We start from the raw sequence: 26679 nt of genomic DNA, 5'->3' as shown, positions 1-26679 counted from the left end.
TCTCTGCGCTTTCCAAGAGAAAGCCCCCCCAGCTAAGAGACTGCAGCCAGCTGCACCCCCTCCCCCATCTTGGCCGCATCCTTTGTCTCTCATCGTTCTAGTCTGTTGGGCAACAAATGCGAGAAAAATTCCATAAGAGAAAGAAAAAAAACTCGAAGGAACAAATCCTAACCTCCAACATAATTTAAAACTTTAGAACTTACTGTTGAAAATACAAAAGTCTTCCTTAGGTAGGACTAGGCAAGAAATTAAGAGGTGACTGGAAATTATAGGGATCTTGTCCTTGGCAATGATGAAAGTTTAAAATCTTAGTAATAGTGAGTTACTGTTTGAAATGAATACATTTGATAATAGTCATGGCCAGAGGGACAGCTTTCTTTTTATAAATAGCTAGGTAAGACACCATTTTGCATTTCTTTGGGGGAAAACCATATTTGGTGTGAAGTTGAGAGATGTTAAGCATTGCTTCTAACTGAATGCATTAAGCAATTGGCAGTTGGAACAGTATCAAATTTAAGTTATTGATCTTGACTTATAAAATTCTAAATGGTATAGAGCCATCTAAGGGTGTCCTGGTTCTGACTGGGCTTGAGTTAGCTTTCTTCATAGTAGCCCCTGTGGCATTTTGCTTTGGATTTGTGGCTAAAACAGTGTTGATAACACACTGATACCTTGACTGTTGCTGAAAAGTGTGTTCAGTGTTAAAACTTTCTCAATTTCTCACTGTTCACCCTGCCCTCCAGCAAGTAGGTTAGAGGTGGGCAAGAAGTCGAGAGGAGAGACAGCCAGGAAAGCTAACTTAAATTGGCCAAAGGGATTCCATACCATATCAGGTATCATTCTCAACAATAAAAAAAGAGGGTGTGTGTGTCTTCCAAGGTAGCCGTTGCTCAGAGACTGTCTGGACGTTGGTCTGCTTGTGGGAGGTAGTGAGTGATTGACTTTACTACCATCCCTGCCCAGCTCCCTGGGGTCCCGCATGCACCCACAGAGGCACGGGTGGGTTCAGTATTATAGTCGGTAGCAAAGAGTCGAGAAGGGCATTTGCGTGCGTTCCGGCAGGAGCATTTATTGCTGCTACACTGTCGAAGGTAGTAGAGGTAAATACGAACATGATCCCGAGGTTCACAGTTTTGTCCGGGGGCGGGGAAAAGGCAGGACTAGGGAACGGGGACCAATGGGGAACTCTGGGGGAGTGACGAGGGGTAGAGGCTGACAGCCAACCGGGGAATCCAAACTGGGATAGATTAACATAACAGAACAAGCATCCCTCCCGGGAGAAGCCCTTCCGGACACCCTAACATGAAGTGGTTCTTGTGGTACTAGGGACTTGTCTTACTGAGAACTCTCTGTCCCTTGTAATGTATGTTCACCGGCCACCACAGACTTTGCACTGCGTTGAGGTTTTTTTTCCTCTTTCCACCAGCCCCTTCTTATTTTTCCTTCACTTATTAAACTTTTTTTCAACACATGAATTTTCTTGCTTTTGTTCTTCCTGTTCTCTACCCTGTTCTGTTGAGAGTTGGGGGAGTGAGCAAGCAGCTGTATGTGTGGTTAGATGCTGTCTGGGGTCAACCCACCACAGACATGATCTTTCTAACCTTGCCTCAAGTGCAATACAGTGTATAGACAAAACAATTCTTTCACTGGTTTAACTTGTTTTACTCAGGATGAGGAGATGCAAAGGAGAGTGCTATACTAACAAGACTGCAGCTTTGCCAATGAAAACAGTTGGCACTTGTACTACTTCTGTTATATGTAATCTGTATAATTTATTTATTTGACTTTCATTCTGATGGAAGTGAAAGTTGGCTTTGAGAATTTCTATTTTATAGAAAAAATGTTTTTTGCAAGATTTTTATTACCAGATAAGCTGTTTTGTTGGGTATTTTTACTCTAAACTGCAATTTTTTCATTTTTTTTCTTATGTATGTTAAGCCAGAAGATTACTTTCATATCACTTCTAAAATGCTTTTCTTGCAGCTCTTGCAAGACATGCAAATTGGTAGAATCAATAGGTGAATGGTTTGAAATAGTTGATAATTTAAATAGTATAAAACATTAGCTGTATAAAAGATTTCCTTTTTAAAAGGTTTTGAGAGCAACGCTTGGCTTTGTTTTGATTGCTTCCTCCACTGCTGCTTCCCCCTATTTGATTGTTTGGGGTAGAAAGAGGTCAAAATTGAGGAAAGGGTAAGGAATGTTTTAATGAGTTTAGCCTTTGACTTAAACTAAAGTGTTCTTTTGTCACATTATGAAGTCTGTGAGTTGCTGTGCATTTGTATTTGCTTTTAATAGGCTAGTGTTGTGTTTGGGTATTAATGCAGTAAATATTACCGTATCCCGCAGCCGTAGGGAGGAGGAGAGAATCTAGCAGGCAGGAATTGTGCAGCAAGATTGATCTATTTAATTATTTTACAAACTCTTTTATAGACTTTTTTCTTCATAGTCTAATTGGACAAAGGATCAGCCACCCCTTGGGGGTGATTGGCTAAAATCCTAAAACATCCATTATCAAAATATTTTCCTACTGTACTATAAACAAAGCTCAGCAAGGTCGCAGGTGTTCATGGTTTATAAACTCTGTGAATATCTTCTGTGAGAGAGAAAAGTATCCCACGGTTTAGAAGAAGCAGGAAAATTCCTTGCTAACAGCATTTTTTTATCCACATTTGGGGAAGACATTTTGGCTGAAATATACTCTGGTGTAAATGCTGTAATTTTTTTTAAGTGCAGATTTTGATACTGTGATCTGTGTTTGTTGTTTGAGAAACAGGTTGTATTGTAGCCTGAATGGAAGCCTGAGTAAGCTTAAAATACAGCAGATCAGTTACCTCTGGTTCTACTTGTTTTCTGAAAATGAACAAATTGGGGAATAAAAAAAGATGGTTATAGAGAGCCTTTGTCCCCTTTGGATGGTTCAGAGTGCTTTTCTCCAGTGTGAGTTATTTGGGAAAACGGGTTATCTGAACCTGTGAAGCTTTCCAAATTCTGTGTGTTGGAAATAAGTAATTTGAAAGAGGTTGCACATGTAAACATCTGATAATTTTATTTGAAATAAAGGTTTGGGATTTTATCAGTTTCAACTGAGATCTTTCATTAGTTTCATAGCTCTGTTCTGTGAGAATAAACAGAAGCCTTAACTTTTAAGGACACCCATTGTTACATGTTTTTTAGGTGGTATCATGGAAAACTCGACAGAGCAATTGCAGAAGAACGTCTTTGGCAAGCAGGAAAACCTGGAAGTTACCTCATTCGAGAGAGTGATCGGAGACCAGGTTCATTTGTGCTTTCATTCCTTAGTAAAACAAGTGTCAATCATTTTAGGTGAGAAGTAAATGTTTTCTTTTAAAACACTGTAACCTATTTATTTGTGGGTTTAGAACTTAGTACGGTATAGAAAACAATTGTATTATAAATTGAATATTTTTTACTTTTCTTTTTATCCATGTATGGTATAGCTCTTTGCTAGAGTTTAATTGTTTTAAACCATGCTACAAAAATTCCTTTACAGGCTGAAGAATGAAAATGTGAGGAAACCAGCATTATCAGGATAGAGAAGCTTGTCTAAAGCTGTTGTGACTAAATTTACAGTAACATGCAGGCTTCTTAGTAGTAATCAGATTGTTTTAAGTCTATTCCTCAGATATTGCAGCTTACAGAACATATTTGAATGTCAAAGTCATAGCAAATCTGGGTGTTTATAAGATAGCTATAACAAGGAGAAACAAAGAGGTTGTGTTTAATAATATGAGGATTTGCTGGAATCAGCTTTCAGTCTATGTTAGAATTAGTTGTTCTAAATACAAGTGTCAATTTATCTGAAATTGTAACTGTGGTTATTTTACCATTAGCAAGTTATAGACATTAATTTAGTCTCATTTAGTGTAAATGAGATGCTCTGGGAAGCACTTGAATGTTAGCATGTAGTGTGCTGCAGTGTAATGTTCATCTTCACAAAATAGGATATCAAGTGCATTTTCAGCACTAGAAAAAACCTTTGTCAGCTATCTAGATAACAAGAAATAGAAACCGAATTTTCTTGCAAAGCAAACAAATAGCACGTGCATGTTTGCATCATGCCTGAGCTAACGATTCATGCTTCTCAGCTATACTGATTCTTGTTAGGGAACTGATTACTATGTAGCAGTAGTAGAAAATGAAGTTATGTTAATGCTTGTTTTTTAAGTTTTCAAGAGTCTCATTTTTAATAACTTCTGCTTATTGTAGCCAATATCAGGTGTTGAATGTTAGTTTGTGTCCGCCATAAAATTTTCTGGCATCTCAGAAAATGGAAAACCATTAAATGCTACTTTCTAAGAAAGGAATCCTTATAATATTTTCAAATCTTAAAGAATCTTTTCTTCCTGGATCCATTAAATATATGAAGAGATAACTATTTGAAGGAAATTAATTTGTCTGCTGATACTGGTCTTCATAGAGCAGACCTGCTTTTGATTTCAGTTGTTGACTGCAGAGTGTATATGTTTTTGTTATTAGAAGGGCAGATGCCACATTCAAACATTTTTCCAGCCTCAAGATTAGCAGTCTTGAAGTTAATTCAGCCAAATATAGGGATGTGCCCACTGGGTCCCACAGACTGGAAGTATCACTTCCACCAAAGCTTGTTCTCTGCCAAAAATGGGTGAAATTTTCATTGCTTGGAAATCTCACTGATATTTGTTTCCTAAAAGTGATATTTCTTGGATTAAACTTTCCTTATATATTTGTTTGACTAAAATACCAATATTGTAGGTGAAAGTTCTCCAAATCACCCTCCTCCAAGTTGGATATGGGCATATGTTCATGCAGCATATGATTGACAGATAGTGTATGAGTCCATCAAAACTAAATTCTTTTTGGCTGAAGTAATATATTTTTTTGGTGAGTTGCTGAGTGATATAAAATATTGGGGAGGAAAATCTTTATATTTTCATCCTACCCTTCAGAATTTTCTGTGATTGAATGGAGGTTAGCAAATGTGATGTCTATCTACAAGAATGTCCAGAAAGGATTTGGGGAACTACAGGCCTGTCAGCCTGACCTTGGTGCCAGGGAAGATTATGGAGCAGATCATCTTGAGTGCCATCACATGGCACATACAGAGAAAATAGGTGATCAGGCCTAGCCAGGATGGGTTTATAAAAGGCAGGTCCTGCTTGGATAAACTGATCTCCTTGTATGACAAGGGATGACCTGCTTAGTGAGGGAAAGGCTGTGCATGTTGTCTACCTAGACTTCAAGTCCAGTAAAGCCTTTGGGAGAGTTTTCCACAGCATTCTCCTGGAGAAACTGGCTGCTCATGTCTTGGACAGGTGCACTGTTCGCTGGGTAAAAAGCTGGCTGGATGGCTGGGTGCAGAGAGAGGTGGTGAATGGAGTTAAATCCAGTTGGTGGCTGGTCACCAGTGGTGTTCCCCAGGGCTCAGTACTGGAGCCAATCCTGTTTAATATCTTTATCGATGATCTGGAAGAGCAGATCAAGTGCACCCTCAGTAAGTTCACAGATGACACCAAGTTGGGTGGGAGTGTTGATGGGCTGGAAGGCTCTGCAGAGGGATCTGGACAGGCTGGATCAATGGGCTGAGGCCGGTTGTAGGAAGTTCAACAAGGCCAAGTGCCGGATCCTGCGCTTGGTTATGACAATCCCATGCAATGCTACAGGCTGGGGGAAGAGGGGCTGGAAAGTTGCCCAGTGGAAAAGGACCTGGAGGTGCTGGTCAACAGCTGGCTGAACATGAGCCAGTGTGTGCTCAGGTGGGCAAGAAGGCCAATGACATCCTGGCCTGTATCAGGAATAGTGTGGCCAGCAGGACTAGGGAAGTGATTGTCCCTTTTTACTAAGCACTGGTGAGGTTGCACCTCAAGTACTGTGTCCAGTTCAGGGCCCCTCACTACAAGAAAGACATTGAGGTGTTGGAATGTGTCCAAAGAAGGACAATGAAGCTGGGGAAGGGTCTGGAACACAAGTATTATGGGGAGCAGCTGAGGGAGCTGGGGTTGTTTAGCCTGGAGCAAAAGAGGCTCAGGGAAGACCTTATTGCTCTCTAGGACTACCTGAAAGGAGGTTGTAGCCAGGTGGGTGTTCGTCTGTTTTTCCCAAGTAGCAAGTAATAGGATGAGGGGAAGAGACCTCAAGTTGCACCAGGGGAGGTTTAGATTGGATATAAGGAAATATTTCTTCACCGAAAGGGAAGCATTGGAACAGGCTGCTTAGGGAAGTGGTGGAGTCACCATCCCTGGAGTTATTTAAAAGATGTGTAGATGTTGTGCTTAGGGGCGTGGTTTAGTGGTGGATTTGGCAGTGCTGGGTTAATGTTTAAGTACCATTATCTTAAAAAAAACCCATGATATTAAAGGGTTTTTTCCAACCTGATTCTACGATCCTAAAAATTATTGTTTTGACATCGCAACAAAGAGTTCTGGTGGAAAGTATGACGTTTTTCCCATTTACGACATAATTTTTTGGAAACTGTTTTTAGCATTCTGCAAGCTTCATAAAACTGATAATTTCACAATTTTTACCAAAAAATGATAGTTTTTAAGTAGACTAAATGTCTTGTTCATTTTTTTTCTTATGTGTAACTAAAGGAATAGTTCAATCCCTCTGTCAGTATTTTCTCCCTTCTCAAAGTTGCTTTTCCAGGTAGCTCTTAACATTTTTAAAGAGTGAGTTTGTAATATTGCATTTTGAACATAGACAGCCTGCTTTAACAACTCAATGTCATCCTCATTTCCCTTAAAAAAAAAAGAATCCCAAACTCAAACTGTCCCAGCAGTTTGTAGCAAAAGTTCTTCTGTCAAACTTCCTTTTCTTTATTGACAGGATTATTGCCATGTGTGGAGATTATTACATTGGTGGACGTCGCTTTGCTTCACTCTCAGACCTAATTGGTTATTACAGTCATGTGTCTTGTTTGCTGAAGGGGGAAAAACTATTCTTTCCAGTAGCACCTCCAGAGGCAAGTAGTAAAATTTTAAAATGTCATTTACTTAAATATTTATATCATTAATCTTGCATTCGATATTCATAGTTTTCTATGAAAAAAGCATTGTAGATGCCTTCCCCTAGTTCTAGACCTATCTCAGCATATGGTGAAGTATAATGAATATATAAACTAGGTTTTACTGATAGAAACTAATGATAAAAAATTGGTTTTTAATAAAAATCTGTAATGAGAAAGCTAGATGTCAGGTATTGCAGTTATCTCCGAATGGAGTAATAACATTGTACGTAAACTGAGATAAGAAAATGTGTGGGTTTTGGCTATTAAAGAGCACCATAATAATGTAGGGTTTTACACAGACTTAATAAAGTATATCAAAATAATATTACTGTTTTGTAGCAAAGATTTTGAAATACACATCCTTGAAATAACCAAAGCTCCTGAAAGCTGTTTCTTTCAAGTGACTCAGTAATTATCAGTATGAGTAATGCCCCCCCCCCCGAATAAAGTTGTTTCTGAATATTAAATTTTCACAAATTTCCATTAAGAGGAAGTAAGTTGTAAAGTGCTCTTTCATGGGAATTACATTGTTGGTAATTTGATTTTTGGAGATAACATGACTGATAATGTTACAGGGCTAGAAGCAAAATGAAGGCTTTTGTAGATAACTTTAGGAATTGAGCATTTCCAGCTCTTACTATTTTTGACCCTTTAAAAACTTAAAACTAGCAAAGGGATACAAATTACTATTACCAGTCTTTTGCCTCAGAATAGCATAATGTTGGGGAGAGGAAGTTACACTAGAATGAAAGGGAAAATTAATATCTTTGAACTCTTCTCTAAAATTGTAGCCTGTGGAGGATAGAAGGAGAGTTCGAGCAATTCTACCTTACACCAAAGTGCCAGAAACTGATGAAATAAGGTATGTTTTAATAATAGGTAGAAGCACGTGAAATTCTTGGAGTATTTATAAAACCTAATGACTTAGGTATATGTTCACTATGCAAATACTTTCCAATTGCATCTTATGCTTAGCGCTCTGGGAGGTTAAAGGTATGATGCCTGCCTTTTTTTTTTTTTCTTCCACTATATATGTTATGTGGAAAGGATGCAAAACCAACAGTCCTATATCTAATGGAAGAACATATACTAGTTGCTTGGAATTAATACTGCTTTCCTGAGATATCAGTTTTCTTCCAGATGAAAAAAGAAAATCCAGATTTGAAAGATGTTTGTAGTAATTTCTGATGAGACTGTCTTGGTTTCACAAGTTGATAGAACATGCTGGTGTAATTGGGAATAAGGTTCTTGATAGGACTATTCACCTAAGATTATAGAGAAAAATATATGACAGCTTTATATCCTCATTGGGGTGAAAATTTATCCAGTCCATTCTGATCTCTATAAAAAACGTTTTGAGGATATTCATCTTTGAGAAGACCTTCTTCTAAGCATGCAACAAGGTAGTAAGACAGGAGGGAACTCCCTAATTGTATATTGAAAGTAGGGCTTCTTTTTATTCTTATGCATACCAACTTAAGAGGAAAAAGTATTTCATTATTCTGCTATGGTAACAAGAATTACAGGAAATTGTAAAGGTCTATGTGTCTGGCTAGGTTTCTGAGATCTGCATGGTAAAATAGTCTGTTCATAGCAAAACTGGCACAAAGTACACTGTTTTAGGTCAAATTAATGTATTATACTCTTGTAATGTACTCTTGAAGATGTTATGTATTTCAGGGAATCTTGACTTAGTTTTAATGTCATAATTAGTGTTTAGAAAGCTTGAAGTATTTCAAACAATAACGTGTGAACTTCTTTGTAATAGAACTGATATAGGATGGCCTTGCTGTCTATTATACATTGTTAAGATTTAGGTTCATTAGTAGCTGAATTCATTCTAAGTATTTTCACTAGACTTTTTTTATTCTTGTTTTTTACTTTGTGCTCAAGTTAATGCATTTTTTTGTTACTCTCTGTCGCAGATGAATTATTAAGAGAAGTCATCATTGTGGGGTTAACTAAAAGGGTTTTATTAATGATTAAACAATTATTAAATGGTAATTAATATTGTTCACTCAGAGTGGATGTATCCATCACACCCTCTCAAGAGATGTTCAGTAGAAAATTTCTATCTAACTTTGGTAGTTGATGAACTTCAGTACTGTGTAGCTATTGCCTGTATCCTTGATACATCATTTGACTTGATTGAGAAGTCCTCCTGTGCTCCAGTGAAAGGTTTTCATATGACCTGATGTTGTGGTTTAACCCTGGCCAGCAACTAAGCACCAACAGACACTGGGGCAGTAATTTTCCTGGATGGATGCCTTTTCGCTGCAGTTTGTTCTTGCACTTCTTGTACTTGAGCTTCTAGTCTCCAGGTAGGTTCACCATCCCACTTCCTTATGCCTGCCCGCTGGTCATGGCAGATAGAACCACAGGGTGGCATGTGGTGTGTGTCACTGGTAAACCTCTCCCCGAACACAAAATGGTTGACTCTTAATAGCCAAGATGTTGGTCACTATGGGTGAGGAAAACTTATCCTTCTTTAATTGCTGGGACAATTGTTGGAACAGTTTCTCCACAGCCAAGACGCAGGGAGGAAGTGAGATTCTCTGAATTCTCAAGTTGGCTGGCCAATCCAACCACAGTTGTTGCTTTTGTGTCTCTCCAGCTCATTACCATCAGGTTGTTGGTGTACAATGTTGGTGCACTTCATACAAACTTTCACCACATGGGCCATGTGCATGGGATTTCACACGGCTCGTTGGATACCTGGTTGTCATATACCTCTACCACAGTTAATTCCCTCAGATACTGGATAACTCCCCCAGTGGTGGTCACCTTGCTTTGGGAATTTGCAGGTCCTTCCTTGAAGGGATATCTGTTCTTCACACTCGATGGAAGCTGCCTCCAAAGACTGAAGATTCCTGCCCTTTTTACAATCCCTTTGTCAGTGACCTTATTCCTAACAAGGGATCCCAGCTGCTAGGTTTCCTTACCCTCTAATTCCTGCTGTTTGGCTCCAATATCCCAGCATCAGAATAACTAGCTGACAATTTGTTCACCTGGTTGATGGCTTCACATACCTCGCTGCTTGCTTAGGGATGGGGATATTATGGTATACCGCAGTGGTAGGGAGGAGAAGAGAGATCCAACAGGCAGGAATTGTGCAGCAAGATTGATTTATTTAATTGTTTTGCAAACTCTTTTATAGACTTTTTTCTTCACAGTCTAATTGGACAAAGGATCAGCCACCCCTTGGGGTGATTGGCTAAAATCCTAAAACATCCATTGTCAAAATATTTTTCTACTGTACCATAAACAAAGCTCTGCAAGGTCGCAGGTGTTCATAGTTTATAGAACTCTGCTACTATCTTCTGTGAGAGAGAAAAGTATCTCACAGCACTGGAAAGAAGCAAGCGAAATTCTTGCTAGCTGTATTTTTGTATCCACATAGGGATTGTATGGTTTCTGTCTCATTTATGATTTCATTCTTTCCCCTCCTGTTCTTGGGACTGCTCTGCTGCTCCCTCTTAGGAGACGCTTCTTCATCCCTTACCGAATGAGTTGACTTCCGCTTTCATTGTTTCTTTTTAATTATAGAGGTGACTGATATAGTTGAAGGCCGGGTCTCTGATTTAGCCACAGTGTCTATTGGTATGTTTTCAGATCCAGAAGACCCTCTCCTTGAGGGTGCTGAACAGTTCTAAGCAGTGTTGGTTGGTGCAGGCCAGGCCCCAATAAGAGTGTGATAAGTTGTGCATCTTTGGAATATCTTTTTCCAAACATTCTATCACTTCACCAGGATCTGGGAGTGAAATCCCAGACCACTGGAGGTGACAACCTTTCTAGATACCTGCCCATATTTTCCTACATGCCTTGTGTCCTGGGTAACCCAAAATGTTATTGTTTTCCATATCTATCTGTGCCCAAAAATTGTTACTGTCTCTTTAAGGCCTGGCGGCACAGCCAGAAAGAGAATCTAGAGGCCAGGGGGTGTCATGGGTTAGCCGGCATAGTCCTGGAAGTGATTTTCTTGCAAAGAGGTGCTTACAGCTTCCTCTGTGACCTGACAGAACCTATTGGCTGGCTAGTTTGAATATGGACAATTTTTTAAGCCACTTAGAATTTTGGCTGCCTCTGTGATTCACACTTAAGAATAGACAAACCCTGGGCAGAGCTCTGTCTCGTTTCCGGCACTGGGACAGGTAGCTGCGGTGCCCCGTATGGGGGCCCGGTAGGCCCAGCCCAGGCCCTGCTCAGGCCAGGCCGGGCCGGGGCATAGCCATCCTGGAGCCATGCAGCCATGTTCCACCCGCGGCCCCCCCACAGCCCTGCTATGTGCAGATGGAGTGGCCCGGCTCCCCCTCTCCAGTGCGGCCAAGAGTCAGCTGAAGCTGCCCTGCTGTCCGGTAAAGATCATGTGACCAACAGCGATAAGCCACATTCCAGCTGCAAGGCCTAGGTGAGATTAACCCTTTTAGTGCTGTGAAGAGCTGAAAACCTGAGGGAGAAGAAAGAGGAGATGCTTAAAGCTGAAATTCTGTTGTAAAGCTATGATGTATCAGAGTACCCATTGTAATTTCATGAAGGCATGGGGGGGTGGAGCATTCAACTTGTACTTGTGAGCAAAAGCACCTGCGCTGAGATAAGCAGATGCTGACGCAGCTGTAATTTGATGAGAAATTTGAACAGGGAGAGATGGAAGCGATGAGGACTTTTGCTCCTAATGGAAAGGAGAAAACCTCAGTTCCTAGAGATGCTCCCAGAGATAGTCCTAGAGATGAAGATGAGGAGGACCCTTTGCTCCCAGGGAAGGAGAAGGGCCTCTGTTCTTAGAGATGAAATGCTCCCAGAGATGGGTGAAGAGAACTTTTGTTTCTGAATGGCTCAACCTTAAAATTGTACCCCAAGAAACTTCAAGAGTGGACCCTCGAAAGCAGTTGTGGGAAAAGCTGCAAGTCATGGGAGGGGGACTCTCACATGATGCGAGCAGAAAACCAATCCGGGCAGCTGTCTCGTTGTGATAATTTCTCCATAGCATGGGCAAGAGAGACTCCTCTTCCTAAATGAACTGAACAAGGCTATTATGGAAGTGGTAAACAGACTGAACATCTCAAGGGTTGTCTTTTTACGTTGTCAGTGGGAGAAGTGAGGAAGGGGGGGGAAGGAGAAGAGTTCTGAAGGTGTGGCATGATTTTATTTTTTTTTCTTTTCTTTTTCCTTATTTTAGGTCTATTAATAAACTTCTTTATATTCTTTCAAGTTTGGTGCCTGCTTTGCTTTTCTCCTAATTCTTATCTCACAGAAGGTAAACAGTAATGAGTATTTTGGACCAAACCATTACAGGAGGTTGCCAGGGCCATTTTAAAAAGTCAGAGTTGCCCAAGCAGAGCTCCCTCTTGCCTTTTGGCTCTACTCTCAACAGTAGCAATCTGAGAAGCTGCATTTCACAATCAAAAACTGTTTCAGAGTGAAATTTGCAACACCTATTGGCAGCATGAAGCTGGAGCCAGGCTGGGTTTGGGCCACTGCTCATCCGTGCTTGAGAGTCCATTTTCTTCTCCTCCTCCCCATTGAAACAGGGACCCAAGACAGCAGCACCAACACCGGTACAGTCCAGTGGGGTAACAGGAGGTGGCAGCAAGCGGCAGCACTGACCTCACACACGCCAGCAATTCCCATCTGCCACTAGAGCTGCTTCGTAAGCTCCTAGCTTCCCACTTTGTTTTCCAGGGGGAAGGTTGAGCCAAGCAGGGTTTGTCCGCCATCTTTTCCCTTTGCCTCCTCACACATGGTTGCTTGCGGAGGGCGTAATCTTGGGAAAGGGGTTACTCTCCCATTTTGAGTTTCTCTTTGTTCCTGGGGTATGCGTGAGATTTCAGCAGCTTTGTAACTAGTGCCTATTACTGTTATTTTTTGCCTGTTGCTATTTTGGTTTTTTTTAGTAAACCGTTATTTTTTCACTTATATCTACTCATATTCATTTCTCCTTATTGGTGGAAAGGGATTGCTTAAAACTATAAGGGGAGGTAAGTCACTTTAGAGTGTCCATCTCTTAAATTGTCTTAAACCAAGACACCTTGCCACCCATAACCACACTGCTGTGGGGTCTGGGTGATATTCCTAAATTGCTTGTTAACCTTGGAAAAAGCCAAAACAATATTCTAAGAAATATCGTGGCCGGGTTGGGGTCTGTGGTGCAGACTCAGGAACCCGTGACTGACCCAGAGAGAGTGTCCCACAAGGGACAGTCTTCCAGAGGGCTACGGCATTCCCTCAGCCGCCGGGGTGCCTTTGTAGAAAGGTGCCTGTCTCAGCAGGCTGTCACCTCTTTAGTGATTTCAGTGAGAGTGACTTCAGCTCTTATTCTGCAAGGCAAACCCCAGGCTGGACCAGGAGGAGAGAGACGAGAGGCTCGTTTAGCAGTTCCGCATGAGGCAGCTTTATTAGTCCGCACCCTGCGAAGGGGAGGCCAGGGACAAGCTCTCTGAACTCAAAGGGGGAGAAGGGTAGATCTTATAGGGATACAAGGGTGGGTGTGAGAGGGTAGAAGCCAATGGGTTACAAAGAATCTACATAGGGTCTCTCAGAGGATCATGGTTCTTGTTTTCTCTCACCCTCACCGAAAAGTGCTGCCTTTTCCAAGGGGATTCTGCTGGGAGGTTATGCAATCTCTTTACCTTAGCAGGCCTCTTTCCAGGGCAGGGGCTGGGCATACCCCACAACGAAATACCAAAAGGAGTATTTTCATTACCCAAGAATGTTTAAGATACTGAAGAGTTGTTATAACAAGGGAGAAAACATCACATAAGAAGGTGGTGAAGGTGCCATTCTCCATTTCCTCCATGAAAATCCTCTTGGAGGAAGTGTAATTGTTATTTGTCTCCATGAGACAGTTCCTGAAGTACAGTAATGGAATCAGTACAGAGCCCAAATAGCAGATTAAGCTCAAGGCTAGTGTTTTAGTAATAAATATCCCAGACAAAACACCATTAAGTGCTACAGAGCACAAAAAACGGCAAAAGGCAAAACCAGTCTTTAACATGTACAGTAAAAAAGGGAGCATGGCACAGATCAGATAAACTAATGTTTAGAAGGTAGATCAATATTGGGACCAGCAACTGTTAACAGATATAAGTTCCTTCTAATACCTTCTGGTAAAATCTCTTATCTCAAATCCTTTGAGGACCCTGTTGGGTACCAAAAAGGACTGTTGTGGTTTAACTCCAGATGGCAGCTAAGCATCACACAGCCTCTTGCTCCCTCCCTCCTGGTGGGATGGGGGAAGAATTAGAAGGGTAAAAATGAGACATCCATGGGTTGAGATAAAGACAGTTTTAATCATTAAAAATAAATTTTAAAAAATTGAAAAACGCCCACTCACCAACTGACAAAGAGAGAGGGAAATAAAACCCAAGAAAAACAAGTTACGCAAATGAAAACAATTGCATACCAGCCAGTCCCCAAGCACACTGTCTGCCCCCCCATAGGAGCTACTATGAAGAAATTTAACTCTATTCTAGTGAAAACTAGTATACCTGAGTTTGAGATTACACTTTAAGGAATAACTTATACTAACCTTCCAGCAATGAAACTCCTTTGAATGTTTTAATGCTTTGTATTTATACTCTTATTTGTAGTTATTTGCATGTCTTCTCAAGGAACTGTTCTGTATCTTCTTTTTAGCACTTATCTTCATATCCAAATACTTAAATAGTAGATATTCCATAGGCTTTATTATACAAAATTCGGTTTTGATAGAAATATTATTTTTTTTAGACTATTAAGGAAATCTTTGATTGTTTTTACTTGTGTTTAGTATTTGGTCCCTCTTGATAAAAGAATGTTACTATCTTCTAATGTTGTTGTGGTGTTTTTTGTTTTATGTGTCCCTAGCGTACTTTATCTATTAGACTCTGAATGTAAAATAAAGAAAGATAAACATTCATGTGATATTCATACCTACTTAAACTATGTGAAAAATGCACACGGTGTGCTTGAGATACCAATAAATGTATCTTTCATGGTCAGATTTTCTAAAATGTTTTTCTGAAACTATGCTCAAGAATTCACTGTGTTCATTAAACTTTGTATTATGATTGTACTTTTAACATACGTCTTATTGTAACTCTCTTCAGTTTCCTTAAAGGAGATATGTTTATTGTGCATAATGAATTGGAAGATGGCTGGATGTGGGTTACAAACCTACGGACAGATGAACAAGGTCTTATAGTAGAAGACCTGGTAGAAGAAGTGGTAAGTAATTTTATATTCAAATCTGTTGCAGAACTGAGATTTGATTTTTATTTTTTGTTAGTTGTGTGTGGAAGTTAACATTGAAATTAAACCAAACTACTGTCATTTAGTTGCCTGACTTTATGTACTTTCTAAACCTTCCTGCAGTATTTGAATCTGCCAGTTTACAAGTAGTTTAACAAACCATTAAGTCTAATTTAATATCCAAAGTACCTCTTCTCGTTATCCAAAAAAGCTCATGTGCAAATGAATGATACTGTGAACTTATTAAGCAGTTCCCTAAACTCACCAGTCCTGATAAATAACTTGCTAGTCGTTCAGTTACATTCTTTTTGTTTGTTTGTTTGCTATGAAATATTCATAAATGTATAGACTCAAATTTTGCCGTATGTCTTCGTTTTCATTTTTTTTAAGGGCCAAGTGTGGATATCAAAATATTGATGAGTTAATTATACCTAGAAGGGCTTATGCAAGTCAGGAAGCTAATCAGGTGACAAAGATAATTGATTTACTACAGGACAAGAGATGATTTAATGGACAAAAACACCCACCCCACCTTCCCACATGCTTTTTTTTCAAAGAAGTTCACCACTGCTTTGGAGTCTTGATGATGTTTGTTTTGCAGCATACATATATTGCTATTAGTAGAGTTTGCTTCACCTCTTCTCACATCTATATCAGGATGTGAATGGCTAAATTGAAATGATAGTGTTAGAGTATCTAAGTATAAATTTCTACATTAGTGTCTGAAGTTCACGAAAGTTGAGATTTAAGTTACCACATGTAAAGAAGGACTTGAAGAGTGACAGAAACAATCTTTTGAAATAACATGTTATGGCTGAATTTCCACTGAATTCCAGTGAATGAAGTTGAAAACCTCTTTACATGAACTGTGCAATAAGCCATCTAGTTCAAAAATGTCTTGGACTTCTTAGTGTTGTTTATTTCTACAGAAGGTCTTAACCGATGAAGTTTACTTTTCTAAACTCAAGCATACTGTTGTCATGCACTTAATATGTTAATTCTCCTATTAGGGAAGAGAAGAAGATCCACATGAAGGCAAAATGTAAGGATTTTTTTGTTTTTTATTAAAAACAAATAATAAAACAACTGTTTGTAAACTTTAGTTATGAAATTGGGAAGGTGAACCAAAGTTGTATGTATTTGATTTTTAATCTTAAGACTTTTCTTCTATTCTAGCTGTTGAAGTTGCATAGGTCATTGACACGAAGTCTTGTATTAGTTATGCCTAATGTTAATGGGTTTTGCAGTGAAAATCTTGAATGAGTCTCTGTGATCACTTTACCTAGAATATATACAATGGAGGATGTGGTGTTTTCTGATTTATGGGGATTTTTTATACACATACAGTTTAGCTTAGAGGTAACCTTTTTTCAGGTCTGCTCAACTCTAAGTGCAGGAGAGGGATCAAAGTATCATTTAGAGGAATGATAGTGTAATAGTAACACTTGATATTAGCCTCATGCTAGCACTTTAAATGAAAAACAGGAGACACTAGAGTAATCTGTTTGCAGTGAATTCCAACTTGTTAAATAATAATAAAAAAAAAAAAAATACAATTTACAATGAACAGTGAATTGATACAGGAAACTTGATTGTTATATTATTTTCAGTTGTAAAGATGAGCAGCAAATGAAAGTTACAGAAAATTTCTAGTATCTGGATAACTTCATCTGTCCTCTATTTGCTTGCAATAATTGCAGCTTCTGCTTTCTGTATTTTTTGCCCAGTTTGCAGTCTCCAAAGGACTGATGTTAGAAGAAGGCATTTCTTCTGGTGGTGTTTTTTTGGTGGTTTGTTTTTGTTCCTAATAGGGGAAAGAAAATGATTGGTATGTGGCTTCAGTTTACAGGTTTTCAGTGTTGTGCTATGTTGCGATAAGAAGCAATGCAGAGTCCCCAGGCAGGTGCAAAGGAGAGCTCTTTATTGCAAAAATCTGGCCTTTTTAAGCAGTTAGCCGGTTATCAGTTTACATAGTTTTAAAGCATAACAAACATAATTCAACCAACCACCATACACTACGATGTGAGCACGCGATGGTCATGCAGCATGTTTTTCTACCCCTAATTCAGCTGTCTCTTTCCCACAGTCCTTTTCTACTTAGCCAAAGTAACAGGCCTGAGCCATGATTTTACAAAGGCAACAGTGCTAGTCAGTTTGGTATAGCAGCATAACAGTAATAGGGATGCCTTCAAATACAGGATTTTTTTTTTTTTAACAAAGTAGTTTGTAGTGGAATCTTAAAGCTTTGATACTCAATTCAGTTACTCATGCTGCTCAGAAGATTCCAGGGGAGGCGGGGATTTCTGTAAATATTCCAATAGACAGGGATTTTCCTGTAAAGGTAATATAGAAAGTAAGTTAGAACTAGAGCTCTTTTTTGATGTATAAGAGGCTTTCTTTTACACAAAATCACAGAATCATTAAGGTTGGAAAAGACCTCTAAGATCATCAAGTCCAACCATCAACCCAGCACCACCACCATATTCACCACTAAACCATGTCCTCAAGTGCCATATCCATACATTTTTTGAACACTTCCAGGGATGGTGACTCCTCCACTTCCTTGGGCAGCCTGTTCCAATGCCTGACCACTCTTTCCATAAAGAAATTTTTCCTAATACCTAATCTAAACCTCCCCTGGTGCAACTTTCCCTTTAAGGCCCTAGTTTGGTCCCATTTTGGGCTATTTCACAGAATCATTTGAGTTGGAAAAGACCTCTGAGATTGAATCCAGCCTTTGACTGATCACCATCTTGTCAACTAGACCAGAGCACTAAGTGCCACATCCAGTCTTTCTTGAACACCTCCAGGGAGGGTAACTCCACCACCTCCCTGGGCAGCCCATTCCAATGTATAACAACCCTTTCTGTGAAGAAATTCCTCCTGATGTCCAACCTGAACCTCCCCTGGCACAGCTTGAGGCTATGTCCTCTTGTCCTGTCACTAGTTACCTGGTAGAAGAGGCTGACCCCCATCTGGCTGCAACCTCCTTTCTGGTAGTTGTAGAGAGTGGTAAGGTCTCTCCTGAGCCTCCTCTTCTCCAGGCTAAACAACCCCAGTACACTCAGCCATTCCTCAGAGGATTTACTCTCTAGACCCTTCACCAGCTTTGTTGCCCTTCTCTAGACACACTCCAGCACATCAATGTCCTTCTTGCAGTGAGGGGCCCAGAACTAAACACAGTATTTGAGGTGTGGCTTCACCAGTGGTGAGTACAGGGAGGCAAATCACTACCTTAATCTTGCTGGCTACACTATTCTTGATACAGGCCAGGATGTCATTGGCCTTCTTGGCCACCTGGGCACACGCTGGCTCATGTTCAGCTAGATGTCAACCCAGGCTGTAGCGCTGCATGGAGTTGTTTTGACCCAAGTGCAGGACCTGGCACTTGGCATTGTTGAACCTCATACTGTTGGTCTTGGCCCGTTGATCCAGCATGTTCAGATCCCTCTGCAGAGCCTTCCTACCCTCCAGCAGATCAACACTCCCGCCCAACTTGGTGTCATCTGCAAACTTACTGAGGGTGCACTTTATCCTCACATCCAGATTATCAATAAAGATATTAAACAGGACTGGCCCCAACACTGAGCCTTGGGTAACACCACTAGTGACCAGATACAAACTCGCTGTAGCACCATTCACCATCACTCTCTGGGCCCGGCCATCCAGCCAGTTTTTTACCCATCAAAGAGTGCACCTGTCCAAGCCATGGGCTTCAGCTTCTCCAGGAGAATGCTGTGAGAGACAGTATCAAAGGCTTTGCTGAAGTCCAGGTAGACAACATCCACAGCCTTTCCCTCATCCACTAGGCAGGTCACCTGGTCAGAAAAGCAGATCACATTGGTCAAGCAGGACTTGCCTTTCCTAAACCCATGTTGGCTAGGCCTGATCACCTGTTTTTTCTGCATGTGCTGTGTGACGGCACTCAAGATGATCTGTTGGTCAGGCTGACAGGCCTGTAGTTCCCTGGATCCTCTTGTAGATGGTCATCACATTGGCCAACCTCCAGTCATCTGGGACCTCTGTGGTTCACCAGGACTGATGATAAATAATGGAGGGCAGCTTAGGAAGCTCTTCCACCAGCTCCCTCAGTACCCTCAGGTGAATTCCATCAGGCCCCATAGACTTGTGAGTATCTAAGTGGCTCAGCAGGTCACTAACTGCTTCCTTCTGGATTGCAGGGGATCTATTCTGCTCCATGTCCCTGTCTACCAGCTCAGGGGGCTGGGTACCCTGAGGATAACTGGTCTTTGTTAAGGACTGAGGCAAAGAAGGTATTAAGTACCTCAGCCTTTTCCTCATCCTTGAGGGCAATGTGTCCATCCCATCCTCCCCCTTCATCCAATAAAGGATGGAGATTTTCCTTGGCCCTCCTTTTGTTGTTAATGCATTTGTAAAAATACTTTTTATTTTCTTTTATGACAGTAGCCAGATTGAATTCCAACTGGGCTTTTGCCTTTCTAATTCCCTCTCTGCATGACCTAACAACATCCTTGTACTCTTCCTGAGTTGCCTGCCCCTTCTTCCAAAGGTCATAAACTCACTTTTATTTCCCCTGAGTTCCTGTGAAAGCTCCCTGTTCAACCAGGCCAGTTTTCTTCCCCGACAGGTTGTCTTTAGGCACACAGGGACAGCCTGCTCTTGCACCTTTACTATTTCCATCTTAAAGTATGTCTAGCCTTCCTGGACCCCTTTGTTACTAAGGACACACTTAAACATGCGTGCATGTGCATATACACTCTGCAATGAAAGGCCTTATTTATAGATTTCCTTTAAAAGACAGGATGCGCTCTTAAGATGTAGCATGTGGCATATCACATGTAAACCGAATAGCTATGCAACATCAAGCTGTTTCCTATAATCATAGGTATCAGGTTAAGACTGGATAGATTGCTGTATTTTTTTAGGATGATGCTCTGATGAAGGATTCTGGGAGATGCAAGGTGTGAAACTAAAGTGATTCTTATTCAGTAGTTAATAAAGCTGGAGTTTATTTCCTCAGCTTCTAGCAAAATTCAATTTTAGTTATTCTGTATAGTATTTAACTTTCATTAATGTCCTGGGGCTTTGTATTTCATGCTTCAAATAAATTGCTATCTGAGACTGGCTTCAAATATGCCTGTCATTATCTAGCATTTAAACAATGCCTTTAATCTCTAAACACACTTGGATTTGAACATCTACTTTGCATAGGACACCTGTACTCAAATAAGTTTATATAGATGTAGATATTTTTCATTCTGTTGGTAGAAAAGCAGAATTGCTGAATAACATAACAGTTGCTTATATAATCTATATTTACTAGATTTTTTAAACAAAGATGAATTCATAGATGTCTGAGCCTTAGATGTTACAACTCCTAAAAAAGAGAGCTGATAGTCTTGCTTTCTAATTTTTCTCTTTAAGATGGTTCCATGGGAAGATCTCCAAACAAGAAGCTTACAATTTACTGATGACAGGTACTTTTATTTCAGATGGAAATACAGTGGTAGGGGAATGAGACAATCCTTTGAGACTGCAGGAAAACCAGGGTTTTTTTCTGTATGAACATATGAGCATCAGATCTGTGGTTGCTACTACATTGGAAAAAACCTCATGGCTGAGCATTGAGGGGGTATTTTATGTTCTCAAGTAAAGTTAGTTTCAGAATTCTGATTGAAACAGCTAATTTAAAAAAATTGTAATATACATAAATATATCTTGGGCTTCATTAAAATGCTGAGGAGAAAATGCTGTTCACAGAATCACAGAATATTCTGGGTTGGCAGGGACCCACAAGGATCATTGAGTCCAACTCCTGGCCCTGCACAGAACCATCCCCCAAGAATCACCGTGTGCCTGAGAGTGTTGTCCAAACACTTCTTGAACTCTGGAAGGCTTGATGCTGTTATATACTTATGGGAGAATGTATTAAACTTTAGTCTCCTCATAGAGGAAATAATTTTTAAAATGAAAACATCAAGATTTCAGACTCATACTGTCAAATAACATACCTTAAATATGAGAACAAAATTCTTTAGGTTTTTTGAAAATATTGTCAAAACTCATATGCACACCATATGCTCTTGTAAAGAGGTGACAAAAGTTTGGGATAAGTTGTCACCTACAGCCAAATAATTTGACATTAACTTTGGCAGTTTAGTACTATTTCATCCTATTTGGGGGAAGAATGGGGATCACTGTTGGAACTTAGATCAGACTTTCTCCTTTAAATGTGCAATTCTTGCTAATTTGTACAGAAAGAGCTTTGATAAGGGCTCATAAGTGACACTAAGTAACAGTTAATAATGCTGTATTATTATATCTTTTCAGTTGGTCAGGTGTGCAGTTTTCTTGTGAGGCCTTCAGATAATACACCTGGTGATTACTCACTTTATTTTCGGACCAGTGAAAATATTCAGCGTTTTAAAATATGTCCAACATCAAGCAATCAGTTTATGATGGGAGGCAGATATTATAATAGGTAAGTTTTAATAGTTGTGTGTATTTTACACTTCTGTAAAGAACTTGTATAACATATTGCTGATAACTTACTGATATGATCATAAAGTTTCAGTGTTTCTTAAGGATATACTATGAGTTTTAACTAACTTGCTTAGTAGTTAGTTGTAAATAAGTACATTCTGAAAACCTTCAAAAGCTTAGGTGTAACTTGTTTCTTTTGAAGTATTTTTCTCCTGTAAATTATTTTCTTTACCCTATAAATTGGATTATGACATGTAATTAGGAGAATGCAGTGTTGTCTTGGAAACTACTATTTATAATAGGGAGTTCTGTGTATGAAAGGGGAAAATTAAAATGTTAGTTTTATTGGAGACATTCAGTAGGGATTTTAAGGTATTGTGCCGGTTTGGCCAAATTTAGAAATATATCCTCTGAGAGAAGGCAGGTCACTACCCCTCCCCCACCAGGTTTGGGGAAAATAAATTTTCCTCAAAGGAAAGTGAAAGAGATAAAAACTATTTATTTAACAAACACATGGGAAAAGGAAAACAATGCTAAATAAAATCTCTCGCTGTGGAGAAAAAACCTGGGAAAGTGTTAGAGTCCTCCTTTTGGTCTCCTCGGAGCTGGGGCTTGGCCCAGGGCCAGGCCCTCTGTGCTCGATGGAAAGTCCTCCCGATGTGTTCTGATTTTGACGCAGTCCAGTAGAAAAGGGAGAAAATCTGAAATTCCAGGGAAGGAAAAAAAAATTCAACTCTCAGTCTCTCTCCGGAGAAAAAGCAGCTGAACCACTGGCCAAAAACTGACCCGGGAGCAGCAAGCCGGGTGCTTCCTTCCTTCCCTGCCGCAGCTGGAAAAAAAAGTTGCTATCTCTGTGCGACCTTGAACAAGCTGCAAACTGCTTTGAGAAAGTTTTGCTCAGTTTTTCCTTCCCCCTCCCAGGCTCAGTTTAGAGGCATAGAAAGGCACAAGAATTAATTTCTGGGCATAGGGCAGCAATATGGGATACACATCATAAAGTCACCCCAAGACAGGTATAAACAATAGAAATGGGTATTGACAACAAAGGGGAAAATTACCTTCATTGTTGAAAAGCCATTAAATCAATCACCTTAAAATATCTGAATATTTTGGTCAGAAGTGCAGATAGTGAAAACTCACCTTTCTCTCTTAATTGAGGCCATTGCCTGTCACATGATCAGAAATTTTATGGACTTGTTCACCTAGAACCAGGGCATTCTTCATCCCAATAGAGAATTCCTCTCAATTCCAGCTTGGCTTCTGAGTGGGTAGAGATCCAGCAGCTGGTGTGTCTGAGAAAATGTTGAGGTCTCCTAACTAAGAAGTTCACTGGACTTCTTCATATGGTTTCAAATGGACAGTGGTTTGAGACTAAGCAATTGGAACCTTATTAACCTATATATATCCCACACACAGACTGCTTGAGTACCTTCTATGTTTATCAGTCTGGCCTCCAGACATCCTCATTGAAAATCAAGGTAGCTTCAGTGTCAGCCTTTGAAGGTAAATCCTCTTTTGCCCATTCTCTAGTTACATGGCATATTAGGAGAATGATAGACTTCAAACACCCTAGGTGATCTCAAACTAATTAGCAAATTAGTGGAAGTCTTATTAGTCTCAAATGGCTTTGCAGTATTAGATGGTATAGCTCCAGAAACTTACTGCAATAAGTTATTACTTCCCTCTGCTGGATTCACTAGAGAAGATTCTTTCCTTGACATTGGATGGAAAAGAAGATGAAAAGATTAAGCACTGCTAAGTTATGATAATATGCTTTAGAGGGCTTTTTGAATATTTTGGTACCTAGGTTGCAAAGATCTTCCTCAGTGAAAGAGAACTACTTGGCTTTGAAAGACTTCTAGTTTTAGTTGAATGTTTTGGAGAATTACTAATATACTCTTAGGCTCAAATTCTGTCCAATTCATATTTACTGAAAGTTGATAGACTTCTTGGAAGTTCAAACATGCAGGATAATGATGCAAAATGGAGGTGGTAACTGGCCCAAATTATTTTCCATAAGATCTACTGCAGAGGGCTGAGGGAAGTATCTTTTCAGCTTTTACCGGCTAGTGCTTGTAGTTCAATGCCTTAGAAAGCCTCGAGCAACCTAGAGAGGTAGCACGGGCAATCTAGCATTTTAGTAGTTCTAAAATCAGTAACTGTATCAGCTGCAAAGCAAATACCACCAGTAGAAGCAAAGAGGGAGAAATATAGCTCTTGACTCGCCTAATTTCCCACAGTTAGAAGCTTTCAAAAAGAAACAGACGACAAGAGATGTTCGAAGAAAGAGTTGCAAAGCCAGAGAGGCGGGGCCTCCCTTGATCTTCTCTTTTATTCAGAGAAAGGGAAAGGGGAGGACTGGGGGCGGACCTGGGGTGACCAGCCAATCAGACACTGCTAAAGAGTTTGAGTTGCATTTTGTTTTGCCCGCGCATGGAACAAAGGAGTTCAGAGCACATGGCAGAGGCAAGCATCTTGGGGAGGGGGAGGGGAAGCTCAGAACAGGCAGCAACAGAGGGCAATAAATGAGAAGCAGAAAGAAAAGGAATAGCTTTCTGTGGGCTTCTTAATTCTTGTACTGGTTTATTTGTTATGGACCCTGGAAGAAGGAAGTCTTTAAATATGTGAAGACGAAGGTGGATTGTTGTATGAAACAGAAGTGGATGAAAAACATCAAATGACATTAAATTCAGGACAGAAATATAGGAAGTATGAGTTTATGCAAGATAATGAAATTACTTATGAGCATTTCTTGGGGCAGAGAGAACATCTGTTTATTCTTTATCTAAAAATGTAGAGTTCATCTTCAAGGTGAAAAACTAGAGGTTGAAGATGTGCTGCTTCTTTAAATGCATGTGTTAAACAATTTTCATTGATCTTTTTTATAAGCTATTTCTTTAAATGCTCTGAAGGTATCTGCTTTAAATCTGATACTAGTATTAGACTGGAACTTTAAAAAATCATCCTTGGTAGTAGTGTTGTTTCTCTTGAATATTCTTCTCTTGCTGCTTTAGTGATTCTAAGTGAGATTAAAAAATGGATAAAATAAAGCCCATCTTCTCTTTGCAGAGTATTGATTACAATTATAGTCACATAAATTATAGAAGAAAGTTTTCCATACAAAAGTAACAGCCTGAAGAATTGTACTAGTTTGAAAACAAACCAGTGGGAGGCACCAAGCCAGAATAACAATTTAATAGGGGAATTAAGAAAAAAAGAAAAAAAGGCAGAAAACACCGGTTTAAACTGACAGAGTCAGGCTACAACCTGACACCCTGTTAGTCAGGGTGGCGGTAGCAGTCTGATAAAATGGTGGGTGCAGTCCTCCTGAAGTGGTGATCCTGTAGAAAAGGGTCTGCTCTTCCTCAGAAGGTCCAGTGGTGGCTATGTAGCTCCTGTCCTCTGGAAATCCAGTGGAAAGGGATGTCTGTGGTGTTCAGAATCTCAGATTATATCTAGGATGGAATGCTTGGTTCCTCCTTCTGGGTGGAGCATCTCACAATGGGATGATGAGTCATGAGGCAAGGCGTTGATGGGCTCATTAAGCAGAAGATAGTCCGGAGGGAGGAGGCAATGAAACACTGCCCCACCTGGTTTCAACAGCTCATGAGGATGCAACCCAGGACAAGAATAGTTAAGAAACCAACTCAAAAGTTGACTGCTGTTTTATTTTCCAGGTAATGTAAATATCCAGACATGGGACTGGAAGGTCTGCAACCAATATAAGCAATGCTATGTATCAGACTATATTCCAAAAGCCAGCCAATGTTATTTTGGATGAACATGGCAAAAAATTCCTGGGTACATCTTGGGCATCTACTGTTCTGTGAGGCATAGGAAGACTACTTTTTCTACTAACCTTCTCCATTTGCATGTTTACCCACTATTCTGCATATAAATTGCTCAAAACTTCTATTGATGAGTATAACTAACAGATAATATTTGCACTTATATGGAGATTTGCTTTCATTATTTCTTATATCATCTGTACAAAACAGACAATCTGTAGTCTTTTAGTTGTCTATTTGAAGGTCCTAATATATAGGAAATGTGAAATACATATTGAGTGAATTATTTTGACTAGATATTGAAATAGTATTTTTCCATGGACTTCAGTAAAGCATGTAACTTTTGTGATCTTTATGTTTATTCCATGGACAAGATAGGTGACTACTGGGGTACTCATCACTAATGAGGCCACACCTTGGATACTGTGTTCAGTTCTGGGCCCCTCACTACAAGACACACATTGAGGTGCTGGAGCATGTCCAGAGAAGGGCAATGAAGCTGTAGAGGGGTCTGGAGCACAAGTCTTATGAGGAGTGGCTGAGGGAATGGAGGTTTATCCCGAAGAAAAGGAGGATCAGGGGAGACCTTATTGCTCTCTACAACTCCTTGAAAGGAGATTTTAGCAAGGTGGGTGTTGGTCTCTTCCCCCAAGTAACAAGCAATAGGGAAAGAGGAAATTGCCTCAAGTTGTGCCAGAGGAGGTTTGGATTGGATATTAGGAAAATTTTCTTCACCAAAAGGATTGTCAAGCATTGGAAAAGGCTGTCCAGGGCAATGGTGGAGTCACCATCCCTGGAGGGATTTAAAAGCTGTGTAGATGTGGTACTTAAGGACATGGTTTAGTGGTGGACTTGGCAGTGCTGGGTTAGTGGTTGGACTTGATTATCTTAGAAGTCTTTTCCAACCTGAATGATTCTATGAATATCTACTTTTTCATGTAAAAATTGGCAAAGTCAGTTGGGGGGGACAAGGGGCATGATGGTGGGACAGGAGGGGATGTGATTTTACTAACTGCATATCATGAAATCTCAAACAGAAAATATATGCTTACTAGCCTGTGGCCACACCATCCTGAACATACTCTGTTTCATTTCATTTTGGAAGCTAAGCAGCTTTGGGCCCAGTTAGTACTGAATGGGAGACTGCTTGAGAATACTGAGTCCAGGTGTTGTAGGCTTCTAGAAAAGGGCCAT

General features: G+C 40.0%; 1 protein-coding gene across 1 annotated transcript in view; it reads left to right on the top strand.

The window, feature by feature from the left end:
• The window catches only part of LOC125319355 (ras GTPase-activating protein 1-like), a 125058-nt gene that overhangs the window by 13916 nt on the left and 84463 nt on the right, over positions 1 to 26679 (top strand). The window contains exons 2-8 of the mRNA XM_048290460.1: positions 3178 to 3327; positions 6826 to 6961; positions 7798 to 7868; positions 15091 to 15208; positions 16243 to 16274; positions 20639 to 20691; positions 21545 to 21695. Coding sequence (XP_048146417.1) covers positions 3178 to 3327; positions 6826 to 6961; positions 7798 to 7868; positions 15091 to 15208; positions 16243 to 16274; positions 20639 to 20691; positions 21545 to 21695 — 711 coding nt within the window. The remainder of the gene's footprint in view (positions 1 to 3177; positions 3328 to 6825; positions 6962 to 7797; positions 7869 to 15090; positions 15209 to 16242; positions 16275 to 20638; positions 20692 to 21544; positions 21696 to 26679) is intronic.

This window comes from Corvus hawaiiensis, chromosome W, assembly GCF_020740725.1.
Source record: "Corvus hawaiiensis isolate bCorHaw1 chromosome W, bCorHaw1.pri.cur, whole genome shotgun sequence".
Classification (NCBI taxonomy): Eukaryota; Metazoa; Chordata; class Aves; order Passeriformes; family Corvidae; genus Corvus; species Corvus hawaiiensis.
This window is presented reverse-complemented; position numbering and strand designations above follow the sequence as displayed.